The sequence below is a fragment of the Chiloscyllium punctatum genome, chromosome 7 (genome assembly GCF_047496795.1).
Source record: "Chiloscyllium punctatum isolate Juve2018m chromosome 7, sChiPun1.3, whole genome shotgun sequence".
Lineage (NCBI taxonomy): Eukaryota > Metazoa > Chordata > Chondrichthyes > Orectolobiformes > Hemiscylliidae > Chiloscyllium > Chiloscyllium punctatum.
Genome location: NC_092745.1, coordinates 105,792,715 through 105,812,986, shown reverse-complemented (window position 1 = coordinate 105,812,986; position 20,272 = coordinate 105,792,715). Strand labels below are relative to the sequence as shown.

The 20,272-nt window shown below is 41.1% G+C and overlaps 1 protein-coding gene across 21 annotated transcripts in view; it reads left to right on the top strand.

The window, feature by feature from the left end:
• Nucleotides 1–20,272, top strand: part of ptprfa (protein tyrosine phosphatase receptor type Fa) — a 440,327-nt gene that overhangs the window by 374,945 nt on the left and 45,110 nt on the right. For all 21 annotated transcript variants that reach the window (XM_072574526.1, XM_072574516.1, XM_072574533.1 and 18 more), the window contains one exon: nt 4,486–4,661. In XM_072574526.1, the coding sequence (XP_072430627.1) occupies nt 4,486–4,661 (176 nt within the window). The remainder of the gene's footprint in view (nt 1–4,485; nt 4,662–20,272) is intronic.

Here is a 20,272-nt window from a genome sequence, read left to right as displayed (position 1 = left end):
GAATAACAAGATTCAGGAACTCTGGATGACAAGAGATATTGAAAGTTTAGTCAGAGAGAAAAAGGACACATTTGTAAAGTTTACAAAACTGAAATGAGAAAAGGCCCTGAGGAATATAAAGGAAGCAGAAAAAACTTAAATCAAGAATTAGGAAGGCTAAAAGCAGCCATTAAATGTCCTTGCCAAACTGGATTAAGGAGAATCCTAAGGCATTTTATACATGTATTCAAAACAACAGGGTAATGAGGGAAAGGCTTAGTCCACTCAAGGGAATTAATACATAGAAGCAGAGGAAATGGGTGACCACTTCACATTGCTACTCAGCAAGGACAAAGTCATTGATGATGCTAAGATTAGGGAGGGGGATGTTGATATTTTAGGGCATGTCAGTTTTAAGAGAGAGGTGATGTGGAATGTCTTAAAAAATATTAATGTAGTTAGGTCCCCAAGGCCTGATTGGATCTATTCCCAGGATACTGAGGAGGCAAAGGAGGAGATTGCTGGGCATTGACATCGAGACTGGTGTCCTGCCATCAAGTCACGTTTTAATTACACATGAAGTGTTCTCATTCAGAGTCAGGTACCAGAGTGTCAGTATCTCTGTCAATCACCTTTTTTATATTTAGTAGACAAGCAGGAGGCTGGAAGAACACAGCAAGCCAGGCAGCATCAAGAGGTAAAGAAGTCAGCATTTTGGATATAACCCTTCTTCACTGCCACACCCTTTTTGCATGTCAGCCAGGGCTCCCTGATTGTTCCAAATTCGCAGCCCCAATTAGAGAACTCATATTCTATGAGGTCCAGCTGCTGACCTCATTACAATCACTACACAAGTGCATAGCTGCCTGAAAATGGCAAGACAGTTGATAAGCATGCAGCGTGCTTCCCTTCTGTCAGGGTACTCTTCACAATGTGGTCTCTTACATTGGTGAGACCAAACACAGACTGAGTACTACCTTGTAGAACGCCTCTCTTCTATCGGTAGGAATGATCCTGACCTTGCAGTTGCTTTCTATTTCAATTAACCACCTTTCTCACAGGCTAACATTTCTGTCCTGGGCCTTCTGCAGTGTTCCAGTGAAGCACAACACATGCTCAAGAAAGAACATCTCATTATCCACTTATGCACTTTATGCTGTGTCCTGACACCTCACACTTAGTCAGATTAAACTGTAACTGCCATTCTCTGCCCAATTTTCTAACTCATCTGTATCTCCCCTCAGAATTCCAGCCTCGAGGTTTTAATATTAAATATTCCATTTCAGTCTTGAAGTTTTAATATTGAATTCCAAAAGGTTGCAAACTGACCATATGGCATCAGTTCTCCATTTTTTAAATTCTCTCTCTCCCCACAGTCTTATCTTGTTTGCTTGATAACTTTGCTCTCAGTAGAGAGGGCTCATTTTCTCCATTTCACAGCTCAAATTACACCCATTTTACATTTCTTTTTCCCTTTCGCCACCATTATCAGTCCTTTGTCTCTTGCACTGTGCCTCTACACCGTGTGTCCTTCACCCCATTTCTACCACTGTCAGAAATTTAAAGAAACGTTTTCCAACATTCTTCAATTCTGAAGTAGACTCATACTGTACTCAAAACATTTCGACTCTCCACAGATACAGTCAGACTTTCCATAAATGCTGCCAGACTTGCTAAGTTTCTCCAGCATTCTCTCTGTATGTTTTAAACTTGCAGCATCCACAGTATTTTGTTTTTATTTGTTACCATTTAGGACGAAGCAGCTCACTTGACTTGCACCCTTTCTACCTTCAACCCAACTCCTTTTACCATGAATGCACAGTGGCAGCAATGTGCATCACCTGCAAGATGCAAAGCAGTAACTCACAGAGGCTTCTCTGAAAGGATCTTCTAAACTAAGAAAAATTACTACCTAGAGCTACAAGGGCAGCAAATACGTGGGAAGCCAAAAGCTGCAAGTGTTCTTCCAAGTCACCTTCCTGTCTTAAAACTATATCATCATTCCACCATTGTCACTGGGTCGAACTCCTGGAACTCCCTTTGTAACAGTGCTGTGGGCATCCACACCTCAAAGGCTGGAGCAGTTCAAGATAATATCTCACTACCTTCTCCAGGCCAATTAGGGATGTTGGCCAAGCCAGTGATGCCCAAATCTATGAATGTATTAAAAAGAAAGTGAAGCTAAGTAGCTTAGTATTTTGGACCTGTGCAGTTGGAAAGATAATGTGCAAACTTTTTCCTGAAACAGTTGTAGCAGGTCACAGAATTGAAGGTTAATTTCCAGGACACTGCTGCAAACAACCCAGCAAAATATGTCACAGGATATGAGCAACATTATATATTTTTGTTTTATGAATATCTTAATTTATTGGTCTTAAAAATGCTGGAATGAAAAGGGTTCACTGAACTGTCCATTTATATATGCAGCAAGACCTGTGCAAAATTTGAGCTTGGATTGATAATGCAAATTACATTCATAGGACAGTGATAATTACAATTTGTTCCCATTCCAATGTGTGTGTATAAACAGTGTAACTGGGAAATGACCTAGTGGCAGAATGTAGGTGTGGAGTGGTTCTTTGTAGCTTGTAATGTGTTTAAAAATCCCAGAAATAGACCTGACCAGAGGTGATAACTCTTAATCATGTATGTAGTTATCTCACGCCTTAATTTATGAACACAGAACAATTATAACATTAATGAAATGCCATACTACATTTTAACAATAGTGTAATCGATTGTGTATTATAGTTTGATGTTCCTGTCCCTTTTATTGACTCTTTCATGGGATATGAATGCCACTGGCAGGACAACCATTTATTATCCAACCCTGATTGTCCTTGAAAAGGTAGTCGTGAGCTACTTTCTTAAACTGCTGCTGTTTTTGTCGTGTACAAACGCTCTCAGTACTGTTAACTAGCAAGTTCCAGGAAAATTGAAGGAACAATCATATCGCTCTAAATCAGAATGATGTGTGGTTTGGAAGGGAACTTGCCATTGGTGGTGTTCTCATGCTTCTGCTGCCTTTGTCCTTTGAAGTGAGAGAGGCCATAGATTTAGTAGGTTCTTGTCAAAGGAGGTTTGCAATATGCTGTTGTTTTTCCTGAATGTCTAACACACTGTTCATTGGCTGTGAAATGATTGAATGTTTAGTTTGATGGATGCAGTGTCAATGAAGCACCTGCTTTCTCCTGACAGTGTCAAGCTTCTTGAATATTGTTGGAGCCTGATTCATCCAGGCAAAATGGAGAGAATTCCATCACACTCTTGACTTGTACCTTTTAGATGGTGGACAAGCTATGGGGAGTCAGGAGCTGAGTTGTTCACTGCAGACTTCCGCACCTCTGAGTTGCTATTGTAACCACGGTTTTATATGGCTGACCTGCTTAGCTTCTGGTCAGTGGTAGCCCTCAGGATATTGATATTGGAAAATACAGCTGTTTAAAGTAAGAGTGAAATGGTTGAATTATCTTCTGTTGGAGATAGTCAATGCCTGGAACTTGTGTGCACAAACACACTTACCATTTCACCAGCCCAAGATGGAATGTTATCCAGATCTTACTTCATATGCACACAGACTGCTTGGGTATCAGGGGAGTCAGGAATGAGTCTGAGCATTGTGCAATAATTGGTGAACTTCCCCAATTCTGACTTTAGGGTTGAGGGAGGGTCACTGCTGTTGCAGCTGAAGATGTTTGGGCACGGGACACTACTCTAAATAAGTCCTGCAGTGATGACCTTGAACTGAAACAATTGGTGTCCTGCAACCACAACCATATTCCTTTGTTGTGGGTGTGACTCCAACCAGTCATTATAAAGCAATACATGCTGAGACTTGCACTGCTACACTAATTTATTACAAATGGTACTGTGCTTCATTTTATTTCTTCTTGTACTTAAATCTCTACCTTAATGTCAGAGTACAGGGAACAGTTGGAATGTTATCAAAAGGCAGTTACGATTTAAAAAAAACACAACAATGTGATATCCACATTAGTCAGAATGTTTATCCAAGAGCAATACAAGTAAGTGCACTGCGTATTGGTTGTGATACATGCAGTGAAGTCTCAGGTTTGCTGGTTTTTTTTCAGGGTTCATACATTTGGGCTGATAACACATAGCTTAGCCTGGGATAAGAATGAGAAATCTCCATAGGGTTCTAAGAGACATTTATTATTGATCTGTATGGAAAAGCATATACCTTTTAGACATGGTTGAGAAAAGGATTACATTTTGCCATGATGATCCAGCAGCTGAATACCTGCCAACAGTCACCACTGATGGTAAACACAAGGAGCAATGATTATATGAAGAAACTGTCACGCTGTGTGTCCCTGCATTTTTGAATGGAGTCTAGAAAATAAGAAAAAGATTTGAATCAAAATGTGTTATGTACTTTGCAAGATGTGTAATGTTCCTTGGAAGGGAATTGCCATTTTTTTTCCACAGTTAAAGATTTTACTAGGTGTTCCAAAACTATTTTAATGAGTGTTTCTACTCTCAAAGGGGTGCCAGGCAGCGACTACCTGAACGCCAATTACATTGATGGGTACAGGAAACAGAATGCCTACATTGCTACGCAGGGCCCACTTCCAGAAACACTCAGTGACTTCTGGCGAATGGTATGGGAGCAAAGAACCGTCACTATAGTAATGATGACAAGACTAGAAGAGAAATCAAGGGTAAGTCATACTGTACTCAGAGGGTTAATCTAAGTTGGTGTATTTGGCAGCTCTTTGTCACTACAGTAATAAATATTGCACAACCTGCCTTGTCCTGGAGCTTTCGGACATTCAAATGTGTTGCACCAGTTATCCAGGGATTAGCTGGAAAACCTCTTGATGCCAAATGGTGCTCTGGAATGACTGAAAGATTCTAAATGTCTGGTAGCTCAGTTGCATAACATACTGCAATCTTGCGACAACTTCAGCTAATGTTGCACCCTTAGATACATTCTGAAATCCAAAATTATTTACCATGCTTACAGATCAAGTTTCAAACATTTCCTACCTGGTACCAAGTTACCTGACTAGGATACCCAGCATGGACGGGACAGGCTGAATGGCCCCTGGTGCTGTAAATACTCTCTGATCCTTTTTTGTCATTATACTTATTCAGTTATTATAGCCATATGCCTGCTGCTCCTGTTTTTCTATTTGGTGGAAGTTGCAAGTGCTGTTGAAGGAACCTTGATGAATTCCTGCAGCACAACTCGTCCATATGACACACTGTGTGCATTGGTTGCAAAGGAAATTAATGTTTAGGCTGGTGGATGAGGTCCTGGGCAGCTGGCCTGCTTTGTCCTGAGCATCTGATCTCTTGGGTACGGTTGGAAGCACACTCATTCAGGAAAGACAGAGGTGAATTACTCACAGCAGAATTCCCAGCATGTGAGCACAGTATTTAAATGACTAGTCCAGTTTAGTGTCTGCTCAATAGTAATTCCTAGCATGTTAATGGTGGGGGATTCAATGTTGGTCATGACATTGAATATAAATAGGAGAGGGTTAGATTCTGTGCTGTTCAGTATGGTCATTGCCTAACATTGTGTGGCATGGCTGTTGTCCAGATCTTACTGCATAACAAAAAGGGCTGCTTCAGTTTCTGAGGTGTTGTGAATTGTCATGAACATTGTGCAGTCATCGGTGTACATTGCCAACTCTAATCACTGTTGCAGGAAAGGTCATTGATGTTGCTGACAATAGTTCAGCCTAAAAAAACTACCCTGATGTACTCCTGCAGCTATCTGGCTGGAGATGATTGCAAATGTTTGAGCCTTGTCTTTTGCACTGATATATTGGGCTCCCCCAGCATCGACGATAGGGATATTGAAGGTGTCACTTTCTTCTGTAAGTTATTAATTGCCCACCAGTATTCAGTACTGGATGTAACAGAACTGTAGATCTGCTCCATCCATTTAGGCCTATCTATTGCATGCTACGTCCACTGTTTGGCACTGCTGGTATTGCAACTTCACTTAATTTTTAGGTATGCCCAGTCCTGCACTCAGTATGCCCTCCTGTACTCTTCATTGAACCAGAGGTGGTTCCTTGTCCTCAACGTAATGGTAGAACAATTGCTGGGCCATGAGGATCCTGTTGTAGTTAAATACAATTCTGCTGCTGTTGGCCACAGTACCTCATGTTTGCTCAGTTTTCTGCGAGTAGGCGTGTTCTGACTCAACATATATATTCTGAATTAGTCCCATCTAACATGGTAGTATCAGCCTCATAACCTGATGGAGGGTATATCCAGTCTGAGGACAGCCTAATATGATGGGTAACGCCTCCCTATACTGTCTTGGATAGATGCATCTATGGCAGTTAGTTTGATAAGAGTATGGTCTAATAGCCTTATTCTCCTTGTTGGTTACTTCACCGTCTTCTGCAGGATAAATTTGGCAGATATATCTTTGAGGTCTCATCTCAATTGGCCAGTAGTGATCCTACTGAGCCACTCTTACAATGGACTTTGAAGTCTCAACCCAAAGCACATACTGTGCCTTGCCATCTTCATTGCTTGCTCCAAATATTGGTCAGTATGGAAGATTAAAAATTCATCAGCTGACAGCACTAATAATTAAGAGGGTTTTTTTTGCCCCGTATGACCTGGTACCTTGAGAATGGTCAGTAATGAGGATCCCAAGAGGAACTCTCTCCATGCTGCTGCCAATTTTGGCACAAGCCTCCAGAATTTAGTCAGGAAGCCTTGACAGTGTTGACAGGGCTGTGTGTGCTGTTGTTGTTTCCCATGCCCAACACAATGCCAAGTGTATTATTCAATTTTATTCCTTTTGGACTTTACCGCAGCAGTTTGGTACAACTCAGTGGCTTTCTAAGCAAGGTCAGAGTGCAATTTAGAGTCAAGCAAACTACCCTGGCTCTGAAGTTGCATGTAGACCAGACCAGGTGAGGGTGACAGATTTCTTTCAGTCATGGACATGAAGGAGCCAGATGGATTTTCACAACAGTCAGTGGTAATTTCATGACACCATTTCGAAATTAAATTTGATAAAAATTGGGGTGGCATGGTGGCTCAGTGATTAGCACTGCTGCCTCACAACACCAGGGTCCCAGGTTCAAGTCCAGCCTCAGGAGTTTGCACATTCTCCCAGTGTCTGCATGGGTTTCCTCCGGGTGCTCGGTTTCCTCCCACAGTCCAAAGATGTGCAGGTCAGGTGAACTTGGCCATGCTAAATTGCTCAGAGTGTAAGGTGCACTAGTCAGAAGGAAATGGGTCTGGGTGGGTTACTCTTCGGAGGGTCAGTGTGGACTGGTTGGACCGAAGGGCCTGTTTCCACACTGTAGGGAATCTAAAAAAAATCTAAATGAAAAGTTAATGTGTTCAATCTAAATTCCACAGGCTGTTGTGGTGAAATTTGAACTCATCCCATGGTCTCTGATAACTTAAGAGTCTAAATTTGGTTTTTAACTGGTTTTCTGGTTGAGTCCTAAACTCTTGTGAGCATGTCAACCCAGTCAGCAACTATCATAAACTGATGTGGTAATATCTTTGTTTCTCCTTGAAACTACCATTTCTTATTGCCCACATTCTAACTGTAACATTACAGCATTGACTGCATCAATCAGTTTAAAAGGACTGAGATAGAAGTAAATTGACATTTTAAGAGTTCATTGTAGTATAGATTTACTTGCATTTTGTGACTTGCCAAAATTGGACCAATGTTCTGTAAATTACTTGTCAAGTCCATAAAAGATCAATTCATTTTGGTCCATTCATTTTTCCCATTGCACTCAAATTATAATCTGAGAGCAAACCACAGCCAACACCACACTATAAGGAGCAGCAATCTCTGAACCGACTTGGGCTGAAAATAATATTAGTAATTTCTATTTAATTTGTTTTTATTAACTTGTCTGTGATAGTGTTGGCTTGGCTGTTCTTTTCTACAAAATGCAAGTTGCAGCAGTGTTGTCAAATTGTAAGTTTGAGGAGCCTAATTCTGATTCATGTATCCATTCTTAAGGGGATCCCATTCAACTAAACATTGCAAGTCAATCTTGACTAGGCCACTGTACACTTCAAATTGTTCTTTTGCCCTTCCAAGACAATGCTTTTATTTAAGATTTGCTTGAAAAAATGTGTGTAAACCAGTTTTGCAGTGACTTGCTTTATGTGGGATAAAGACCATAAAAGTGAAATAGGAAAAATCTATATTATGCACAAAACCCTATTCTCTTTCAGCACTGATGTAAATTGGAATCATTTTTTGAAGGTGACATTTTAATGCTGTTGCAACAGTTTAAAATTAGCTGGTGCAGCAAAATACACAAGGGGACATTACAATCTTTAGCCAAGCTCTCTTCATGAACTGCTGCAGGGCATTACAAGAAAATTCACCGTTGTGACTTGATGAAATCATGTTGAAAAAATTCTGAATTCTAAAATGTGCTATGCAGGTAAAGAACACATCATAATATGTAAATCAAACAATTAGATATTAAAGCATGCGCTCTTCAGTAGATTAATAATGTCGTGTTGTATGTCAACAGAGCATATATTATGTAGCCTTTAACATCCTCAAATAATGCATAGTCAGTGAAAATCAATTTTAGTGCGTTATTGATTTATTTAAAGCTGAATTGATAGACTCAAAGCTGCAATCAGCATAAATTTATCATACAATGGGATTGTCACAAACAACATATTGAGTACTCTTGGTTTTGCACTGGTTAAAATAAAAGGGACTGATGAATGTGATGAGCACTCCAAACTATATCTTCTACTATTTAATTAAACTATTGAATATCATAAAGTGCATAGAAAACATTTTGCTAGGCCTCTTAACAATCCTTTTGTTTATCAACCACTGAAAAGCACCAATTATCTTTTTTGATTCTTTTCTAAAATTACCAATGCTCTCTGCATGAGATTGGAAAGTAGGAAATGAGGAAAACAAGTACCATTCTGTCAGTTGTAACCCAGGTATTGAAGTTTCACCGCTAATCACTTTGAAATCACATTTTATGAAAACTTTGTAATTCCAATACTAGATCCATGAAATTTTCAAAATGAAACTTTTAATTTGATTGAAGGTCTGTGGAGAAGAATGTAATATACATGAAATTCACAAGAGTACAATATATACATGAAAGACAATAGAGGTGTTTAACATAGGAAAACGTGGGATTGAGCGTACTGGGTGGAGTGTATTTATTCCAAAAAAATGTGTCAGGAAACCAATTTCAATCTATAATTGCTAATTATTTGGAACATTGGGTGAGCAGCCAACCCACTCTCCATGGCATCAGAAAACATGCTGCTGTAACAAGGTAAGGACAGCTGTACATGCTCTCCTGATGGACGAGGAGAAGCAGGAATATAACATCCAAGTTCATCAACCCTCTCTCCCTGAACACCATAACCCCTCCAAACAATTAAACACCTTGGTGATCGTCATTCCTTTCCCCCTTCAGCTGTGAAGAATTCATATTGCTCTCAAAACTTTAACTCTGTTTTTCTCTCTCCATAGATGCTGTTAAGCCTGCCTAGTTTCTCCAGCATTTTCTCTTTTTATTACCTTCCTCTGCATTGGCTAGAATTGTACTCCTACCCATCCATCCCAGTATCAGAGAGTGGGTCATTCACCCCCAAGTCTCTAAATCAGGTTGATTTACAAGCAGGAAATCTGTCTATCATTGATCATATTTACCATATAAAACCAGAATGTATCCACTGTTTGCAAGAGAAAGATGCATCTCAGCTGAAAGTCAGTTTGTCTCTTGTTCATCTTGAGATTACTGGCACGTTCAGAGATACATCACTTTCTCCTGACTAATTTAATAACTTTAGATTTGAGCTATAGTATTGAAAATGTTGTGAACACGGTAACTCTTAAGTAAAAATCGCAATTTTGCTTTGTCAATAAAGTTAAACCATTACCTATACCTGCCCTGTTCCTGTTATATTTAACTTGCCTTGTCCTCTTTTTATGTTTATGTCCACTCTTAATTTAACTAATAGATTCATAAGTGTCCTCCTGTTTCCTCCTTCTCAACTTACCAGTGTTTAGGTGTCATATATTCTTTACATTCACTTTTCCATCATGCATTATAAAGGTGGTACTAATTGTAAAAGATTGGTGTTTGATTAAAAATAAGCTCCTCCTCCACCCTCCCTACAATAAAGGCCATTAGTAACTGAAATCATAAAAACTTTAGTTAATTATTGAAACTATTACCTTTTGAAAATTTCCCATACTTTACAGTTATTGTCTTTTACCTTATTACATACAATATTGGAAAAAAAGGCAAATAGCTGCATTCTCGGTCTCATTAATTTAAAATGACAATCATACATTACCCAAATTTAACAGGATGCTATGTGTGTCTACAACATGCTGTCCAATTTATGCTGCCTAGCTGTGGATTCTATCACAGAAATTTGAGATGAAAAATTTCGCACAAAAATTGATTCCTTGCCTGTGATTAAGTCACATGAAGAGCTTGTACAGTTTATGGATCTTACTTGAGATTATTGGGCAATAGTACCATTAGTCCAGCTTGTAAATGAGTGATGATTCAAAACTTATATTAATTTGTACTAGGAAATGGTACTCATTTGAAGAATAGTTTTAGGCATGATAGTCCGAATGGCATAACAGTTCTGTTTTTTTTAATTCACTCATGGAACATGGGCATCACTAGCTGGCCAGCATTTATTGCCTGGCCCTAGTTGCCCTTGAGAAGGTGGTGGTGAGCTGCCTTCTTGAACTATTGCAGTCTGTACATTTTATGTACTTTGCTGTTATGGAATTAATTCCAGGATTTTACCTAGCAGCACTGAAAGAATTCTGTGATTGCAATAACTGCATGAGAAAAGGCATTCATTTGAATGTGAATTTGTTGGGGCAAATACTTGTAAATTGGAAGTAAGGTGCAGGAAAATTATGTTCCTTGAGTCAAGGAAGCTACTTGTTCAAAAAGAGCCTGAAGAAGGTTACATCCGAACCATTGATTTCCCCGCCTATTGATGCTGCTTGGCCTGCTATGTTCTTCCAGCCTCCCACTCGTCTACCTTGGATTCCAGCATCTGCAGTTTTTGGTATCTAACTGGATAGAGATCTACAGCACAGAAAAAGGTCTATCAGCCAATCATGTCTGTGCTGACAGTTAGACAGCTGAATGTTTGTGTCCTGCAAGTTGATGCCACACTGGCCCAGAAATGGACTGCTCTACAAAGTCAGCATAATGTCAAAAGCCCTTGATCTATTTCTGTAGAGCAGGAATAATTTGTTATTTTTAGCAGTGACTCTGAAATCCCTAGCAGAGCTGTGAAAAGACTTTAACATCTGGTAAACTCTCACACTGACTTCCTGAATCCAGTCCCTGCTCCTCCTCACATATGCTAGGTGCTTCACTGCATACAGATCCTTCTAGATCACTGTAAAACCTTGAATCCCCACATCTTTCTGCAGTTTCTTTCCCATCTACCTCCTGCCCTCTTGGAGCTCATCTTGCCCATTAGACGTGTCCAATGCTTCATCAATGTTGTTAGCAATTTTTTCATTCATCTTCACACCTTCTATCACAATCGCTGTCCTTAAAAGAGATTCTTGACCTTTCATCCTTGTCCTCTCCAAAGTCTTTGTTAATTTTGTTATCTAACAAATGTGCATTTTTCCCAGACCTCCATGTTTGAATTCAAACAATAAGGTCTCCATTTCTGCCACAGTACAAAACTTTATGTTAACAAATTCTTAAGTGACGTCCTATGTGACTGTGGTAATCTATCCCACCTTGATTTTCTGCTGCTTTCTGCAGTCATTGATATGGCTCACCATAGCAACCTTCTCCAGAGCCTCATACTGTCATGTAGCTGCATGGAGCCTCCACTCACCTGGATCCATTCCAATCTATCTAGTATTAGCCAGAGAACTACCTGCAATGGTATTTCTTACTGCAATAGCTCCACTACCTCTGGTGTTCCCTAAGAATCTTAATTTGACTTCTTCAGCCTTCCTTTATCTCATCTATATACTGTCCTTCAATGAATTAAACTGAAGACACAACACCAAAGTCCATGTATTTGCTGGTAGCCTTCAGCTCTCCTTCACCTCTGCCTCTCTCAACTCCTCCATCATCTTTCAAGTCCATCACTGACAGGCTGCTAATCCACAGTCAAAAATGGGATTTGCAGAAATTTCCTCCAGCTAACTGTTCGGGTGACTTATGGTTCTGTCATCAAGATCATTTCTATTTCCATGAAGAACTTCATCAAAGCCTCAGCTCAGTTATTATTGAATACCATCATGCCTTTGCGACCCCAAGACTTGACTATTCCAACACTCTATGAGAAAATGAGGACTGCAGATGCAGGAGATCAGAGTCGAGAGTGTGGTGATAGAAAAGCACAACCGGTCAGGCAGCATCCAAGGAGCAGGAGAATCGATGTTTCGGGCAAGAAGGGCTTTATCCTGAAACGTCGATTCTCCTACTCCGCGGATGCTGGCTGACCTGATGTGCTTGTCCAGCACCACACTCTCTATTTCAAGACTCTTCTTGCTGACTCCACCTCGCGTCAGCTTAAGGCCCTTCAAAGTTCTGCTGTTCCTATCTTAAGTTCCACTAAGCAACATTCATCTCTCACCTTTGTTGTTCCTGACCCATAATGGCTCCTATTTAGGGAATGCCTTGATTTTGGCTTAGTGATGGGAAACCGCTGAAGGTGAGCCATTATGCTAGATGTCAAATGTCTGTGGCAGATGAGGGGTGGAAAATGAAATTGTGAAAAAAAAGACAAAGAGAAATACAGAGGGTAAGATGGCTGTGATGGAAAGATAAAGAATTAGCAGATGGCAGTTTAAGGTGGAGAGGACTGGAGGGAGACCAGCGAAAGGGACCAGGAACTTGTTGGGTAACTCTAAGTCAATATCATTGAATAGGATTTTGGTGCTTGCCAGACTTGTGGTGATCGGGTTACCACATTCCAAGATTTTTTCAATGTTAATAAAACAAATTCAGCAGAGGTTTGCAAATAGATTTAAGGTTTTAAAACCTTAGAGTTGATATACTCACAGCTAATGAATTTTTTTTAAGATCAAATTCTTTACAGTAGGGAAACAGGCCCTTCACCCCAACAAGTCCACATCAGCCATCTGAAGAGTAATCCGCCCAGACCCATTCCCCTATCTTATGTTTACCCCTGACTAACACTATGAGCAATTTAACATGGCCAATTCACCTGGCAAGCACATCTTTGGACTGTGGGAGGAAACCAGAGCACCCGTAGGAAACCCACACAGACATGGGGAGAACGTGCAAACTCCACACAGGCACTCATCCGAGATTGGAATTGAACCTAGGTCCCTCGTGCTGTAAGGCAGCAGTGCAAACCACCAAGCCACCATGCCTGGAAGATAACTTCAAAACGGTCCTGTAATCCAATGTTTCTACAAAGCTAATTTTTTTTACTTGCTAATGGGATGTGGGCATCATTGACTCGGCAAACATATATTGTCCATTTCTAATTGCCCTTGGAAAGATGGTGATGAACTGTCTTTTTTTTAAAAATTAGATTACTTACAGTGTGGAAACAGGCCCTTCGGCCCAACAAGTCCACACCGCCCCGCCGAAGCGTAACCCACCCATACCCCTACATCTACATTTACCCCTTACCTAACACTATGGGCAATTTAGCATGGCCAATTCACCTGGCCTGTGGGAGGAAACCGGAGCAAACCCACGCAGACACGGGGAGAACGTGCAAACTCCACACAGTCAGTCGCCTGAGGCGGGAATTGAACCCGGGTCTCAGGCGCTGTGAGGCAGCAGTGCGAACCACTGTGCCACCGTGCCTTCTTCTTGAATCATTGCAGTCCCTAGATGTAAGGATACCGAAAGTGTTGTTAATAAGGAAGGTGTAGGATTTTGACCCAAAGACAATTAAGGAAAAGCAGGTTTTTTTTTCAGTCATGTCACACTGGAATCGCTGGCTGGCCAGCACTTACTGCCTATCCCTAGCTGCCCTTGAGAAGGTGGTGCTGAGCTGCCTTCTTAAATTGCTGCAGTCCATATGCTGTAGCATGACCACAAAGCCGGAGGGAGGGAATTCCAGGATTTTGACCCAGTGACAGTGAACAGATGGTGATATATTTCCAAGTCAGGATGGTGAGAGGTTTTGAAGGGAACTTACTGTTGGTGATCTTCATCTGCTGCCTTTGTCCTTCTAGATGGAAGTGGTCATGGGTTTGAAAGGCGCTGTCCAAGGCTCTTTGGTGAATTTCTGCAGTGCATTTTGTACTTTGCTGCTGTTGAGCATCAGTGGTGCAGGGAGTGGAATGCATGGATGTAGTGCCAATCAAGCAGGATGCTTTGTTTTGCATGGTGTCAAGTTTCTTGAGTGTTGTTGAAGTTGGGACCATTCAGGCAAGTGGGGAGTATTCCATCACCTGACTTGTGCCTTGCAGATGGTGGACAGGCTTGGGGGAGTCAGAAGGTGACTTTCCCACCACAGTAATCCTAACTTTTGACCTGCTGTCATAGCCACCTGTTTATGTGGCATGTCCAGTTAAGTTTCTGGTCCATGGTGACCCCAGGAATGTTGATAGTGGGGGATTCAGTGATGGTAACACCATTGAATATTAAGGGGCAGTGATTAGATTGTCTCTTATTGGAACAACATTTGAACAAACTATTTTGTTCAAATTTGGACCAAGGTTGTAATGAGATCAGGAGCTGAATGGCCTTCAGAGTCTAAAATTAGAATCAGTGAGTAGGGTATGCTTTTCAAGCTTATAGAGCACTGCCAACAGACCCCTTCCATCACTTTGATGATGATTGAAAGTAGACTAATGGGGCAATAATTAGTTAGATTGGATTGTTCTGCATTTTATGGACAGGGCACACCTGCACAGTTTTCTACCTTGCCATGTAGATGTCAGTAACGTGGCTGTGCTGGAAGAGTTTGGATAGGACCACGTCTAACTTGGGAACATAAGTCTTCAGTAATATTGTTGGAATGTTGCCAGTTGTCAAAGCTTTTGCAGTATCCAGTGTCTTCAGCTGTTTCTTGATATTAAATGGAATTAGTCAAGTTGGTTGAATTTGAAGCTGGGGATCTCAGGAGGAGTTTGTATGTGATTTTAAAAGATAATGACAATTTTTTCACTGAAATGTTCTGTGAAATAACTCCACAACAACCAGTATCTTGTCACGAAGTCACTCTCTATTTAAATATGGAGAGTCCTAGACACTGATCCAACTTCTTCAGAGCCAGCTCTGAGTGGACAGAACCTCTTGAGACTCCTGTTTATATCTGTCAGCTAGGACTCCCTGATTGGACCAGATTAACAGCCCAAATCAGGGAACACTGATTGGACCAGATTAACAACCCAAATCAGGGAACACCTATGATACCTAATTGGCTGACCTCATAACAAACAATGCATACTGCTTCTGATAAAGTTATCCAGTCTATTTTAGAGCAACATCAATTTTCTTTAGAAGTAAACTATCTATTTAATTAAAATGTAATGCATAAAAACTTCTGCACTTGCTGGGAATTAGAAACAAAAACAGAAATTGCTGTACAAACTCAGCAGGTCAGGCAATATCTGTGGAGAGAAAGCAGTGGTTAAGTGACCCATGGATCCAGTGATTCGTCTTTAGAATTGATTTTAGCTAGGAAATGTTGGGTATGCGTGCTGTAGATGGGGTGGCGGGGGGAGGAGTAAAGGATAGGTGGAAATGGAGCCTGAAGAAGAGAACAGCAGTTGGGCAGACAGAGTAGTCATAGAAATGTACAGCACGGAAACAGACCCTTTGGTCCAACCTGTCCATGCCGACCAGATATCCCAACCTAATCTAGTCCCACCTGCCAGCACCCAGCCCATATCCCTCCAAACCCTTCCTATTCATATACCCATCCAAATGCCTTTTAAATGTTGCAATTGTACCAGCCTCCACCACATCCTTTGGCAGCTCATTCCATACACGTACCACCCTCTGTGTGAAAAAGTTACCCCTTAGGTCTCTTTTATATCTTTCCCCTTTCACCCTAAACCTATGTCCTCTAATTCTGTACTCCCCGACCCCAGGGAAAAGACTTTGTCTATTTTTCCTATCCATGCTCCTCATAATTTTGTAAACCTCTATAAGGTCACCCCTCGGCCTCCGACGCTCCAAGGAAAACAACCCCTGCCGGTTCAGACTCTCCCTGTTGCTCAGATCCTCCAACCCTGGCAACATCCTTGTAAATCTTTTCTGAACCCTTTCAAGTTTCACAACATCTTTCCGATAACAGGAAGACCAGAATTGCATGCAATATTCCAACAGTGGCCTAACCAATGTCCTGTACAGCCTCAACATGACCTCCCAACCCCTATACTCAATACTCTGACCAATAAAGGAAAGCATACCAAATGCCTTCTTCACTATCCCAGCTACCTGCGACTCCACTTTCAAGGAGCTATGAACCTGCACTCCAAGGTCTCTTTGTTCAGCAACACTCCCTAGGACCTTACCATTAAGTGTACAAGTCCTGCTAAGATTTGCTTTCCCAAAATGCAGCATCTCGCATTTATCTGAATTAAACTCCATCTGCCACTTCTCAGCCCATTGGCCCATCTGGTCCAGATCTTGTTGTAATCTGTGGTAACCCTCTTCGCTGTCCACTCCACCTCCAATTTTGGTGTCATCTGCAAACTTACTAACTGTACCTCTTATGCTCGCATCCCAAACATTTATGTAAATGACAAAAAGTAGAGGACCCAGCACCGATCCTTGTGGCACTCCACTGGTCACAGGCCTCCAGTCTGAAAAACAACCCTCCACCACCACCCTCTGTCTTCTACCTTTGAGCCAGTTATGTATCCAAATGGCTAGTTCTCCCTGTATTCCATGAGATCTAACCTGCAAATCAGTCTCCCATGGGGAACCTTATCGAATGCCTTACTGAAATCAATATAGATCCCATCTACCGCTCTGCCCTCATCAATCTTCTTTGTTACTTCTCAAAAAACTCAAGTTTGTGAGACATCATTTCCCACGCACAAAGCCATGTTGACTATCCCCAAACAGTCCTTGACTTTCCAAATATATGTACATCCTGTTCCTCAGGATTCCCTCCATCAATTTGCCCACCACTGATGTCAGGCTCACCGGTCTACAGTTCCCTGGCTTGTCTTTACCGCCCTTCTTAAACAGTGGCACCACGTTTGTCAACCTCCAGTCTTCCGGCACCTCACCTATGACTATCGATGATACAAATATCTCAGCAAGAGGCCTAGCAATCACTTCTCTAGCTTCCCACAGAGTCCTCAGGTACATCTGATCAGGTCCTGGGGATGTATCCACCTTTAACTGTTTCAAGACATCCAGCACTTCTGATGAAAATACTGATATTCATAAATGCAAATATTCATTTATTACCTCCCCCATTTTCTGTGGCTCCACATAAAGACCGCCTTGCTGATCTTTGAGGGGCCCTATTCTCTCCCTAGTTACCCTTTTGTCCTTAATATATTTGTAAAAACCCTTTGGATTCTCCTTAATTCTAGTTGCCAAAGCTATCTCATGTCCCCTTTTTGCCCTCCTGATTTCTCTCTTAAGTATCCTCCAACTTCCTTTATACTCTTCTAAGGATTCACTCGATCTATCCTTTCAATACCTGACATATGCTTCCTTCTTTTTCTTAACCAAACCCTCAATTTCTTTCGTCATCCAGCATTCCCTATACCTACCAGCCTTCCCTTTCACCCTGACAGGAATATACTTTCTCTGGATTCTTGTTATCTAATTTCTGAAGACTTCCCATTTTCCTGCGAACGTCAATCAGCTTTCGAAAGTTCTTGCCTAATACAGTCAAAATTGGCCTTTCTCCAATTTAGAACTTCAACTTTTAGATCTGGTCTATCCTTTTCCATCACTGTTTTAAAACAAATAGAATTATGGTCACTGGCCCCAAAGTGCTCCCCGACTGACACCTCAGTCACCTGCCCTGCCTTATTTCCGAAGAGTAGGTCAAGTTTTGCACCTTTTCTAGTCGGTACATCCACATACTGAATCAGAAAATTGTCTTGTACGCACTTAACAAATTCCTCTCCGTCTAAACCTTTAACACTGTGGCAGTCCCAGTCGATGTTTGGAAAGTTAAAATCACCTACCATAATTACCCTACTATTCTTACAGATAGCTGAGATCTCCTTACAAGTTTGTTTCTCGATTTCCCTCTGACTATTAGTGGGTCTATAATACAATCCCAATAAGGCTATCATTCCTTTCTTATTTCTCAGTTCCACCCAAATAACTTCCCTGGATGTATTTCCAGAATATCCTCCCTCAGCACAGCTGTAATGCTATCTCTTGTCAAAAATGCCACTCCTCCTCCTCTCTTGCCTCCCTTTCTATCCTTCCTGTAGCATTTGTATCCTGGAACATTAAGCTGCCAGTCCTGCCCATCCCTGAACCATGTTTCTGTAATTGCTATGATATCCCAGTCCCATGTTCCTAACCATGCCCTGAGTTCATCTGCCTTCCCTGTTAGGCCCCTTGCATTGAAATAAATGCAGTTTAATTTATTAGTCCTACCTTGTCCCTACCTGTCCTGACTGTTTGACTCACTTCTGTTCTCAACTGTACCAGTCTCAGATTGATCTCTTTCCTCACTATCTCCCTGGGTCCCACCTCTCCACCTTACTAGCTTAAATCCTCCCGAGCAGTTCTAGCAAATTACCCTGCCAGTATATTAGTCCCCTTCCAATTTAGGTGCAATCCGTCCTTCTTGTACAGGTCACTTCTACCCCAAAAGAGATTCCAATGAACCAAAAATGTGAATCCTTCTCTCATACACCAGCTCCTCAGCCATGCATTCATCTGCTCTAACCTCCTATTCCTGCCCTCACTCGCACTGGGAGTAATCCAATTATTACTACCCTTGCGGACCTCCTTTTTAAATTTCTTCATAACTCTCTGTAATCTCCCTTCAGAATCTCAACCTTTTCCCTTCCTATATTGTTGGTTCCAATGTGGACAATGACCTCTTGCTGGCCCCTCTCCCTTGTGAGAACATTCTGCACCCTCTCTTGAGATATCCTTGATCCTGGCACCAGGGAAACAACACACCATTCTGCTTTTTCTCTGCTGGCCACAAAAACGCCTGTCTGTACCTCGGACTACAGAATCCCCTAACACATTTGATCTCTTGTGAATGTCAGCCTGTGGGAGAATTAATAGCTAGGAGAATCAATTTAATACACCTTTTGATTCAAAGCCATTCTCCTACAATCTCTCCTTTTAAGTCAATGGCACCTTATTTCTTTCAGGTGGACATTTAAACAGAGGTGTTAAGGTGTAGGTTGCACAAATTTGGATGTTACTGCACCACCCCAGTTTACCAAAATTGCTAATTTTAACCCTCAATGGCAGCCATGAATTGTCTCTTACTGAAGCATGTCAAATGCTTTACAAATAATTACTAGCTATCCAAGTCACCTCCTTTAGCTGGAGTATGCAGTATCACCAGGTGCTCCAAGAAAGTTTAAAGAACAATTGGACTACTACCTTTCAGGAATCTGACACTGCTTTCTCAGCATTTTGAAACACACCCCCACATATCTAAATCTATCTTAGAGTGTCAAGACAGAAGCTAACATTATTAACAGACTATTTTTCTGGCTTCACTAAGTGATCCTTCAATTTCCAGGTCACCAGAAATCTAACCACTATAATATGCCCTGATAAAGATAATCACAGTTTGACTGATTTGTTTCCTGCTTGACTCCAGAGCAACTGCAATGTAACTGAGCTTTCCTTGCTCAAATTGGAACAGGTGACAAAAAATAGTCCAGCCAAGATTCACCTCTGGCTCAAACTTGGCTGATCTATAGTCGCAAATACTTCGAACATTTTTGACTGAGCTTATTAAATATGTATGGGTTAACCAAATTGATATAACTTCATGTTCTCACCTCAAATCAATTGTTAAAATACATTTTTTTCTTTCCACTGTGAGATTTCTCCTAAATAATGAGTTGCTGTTCGTAGTGATTAAAGTGTTTCACTTTGGAAATGAGCACTGTGCCTTACAGATCTCCAAGTGGTAGTCTTTTAGACAGACTTATTTTTGGAGTCAACTCTTAAATGATTTGAAGTGTTTTCTGTTTATTTATTTAAACGTGGTTTGATGCTTTGAGGATTACTGTTCCTCTGAGAAAATAATTTTTGCTTACCTATCAAATCTGAGCCATCTGTTTATACGTGATCTGCGGCACTGTAGAGCTATGAAGCAATCTAATTATGAAGTACTCTCTCTGTTTGAAACACTTCTACAACTA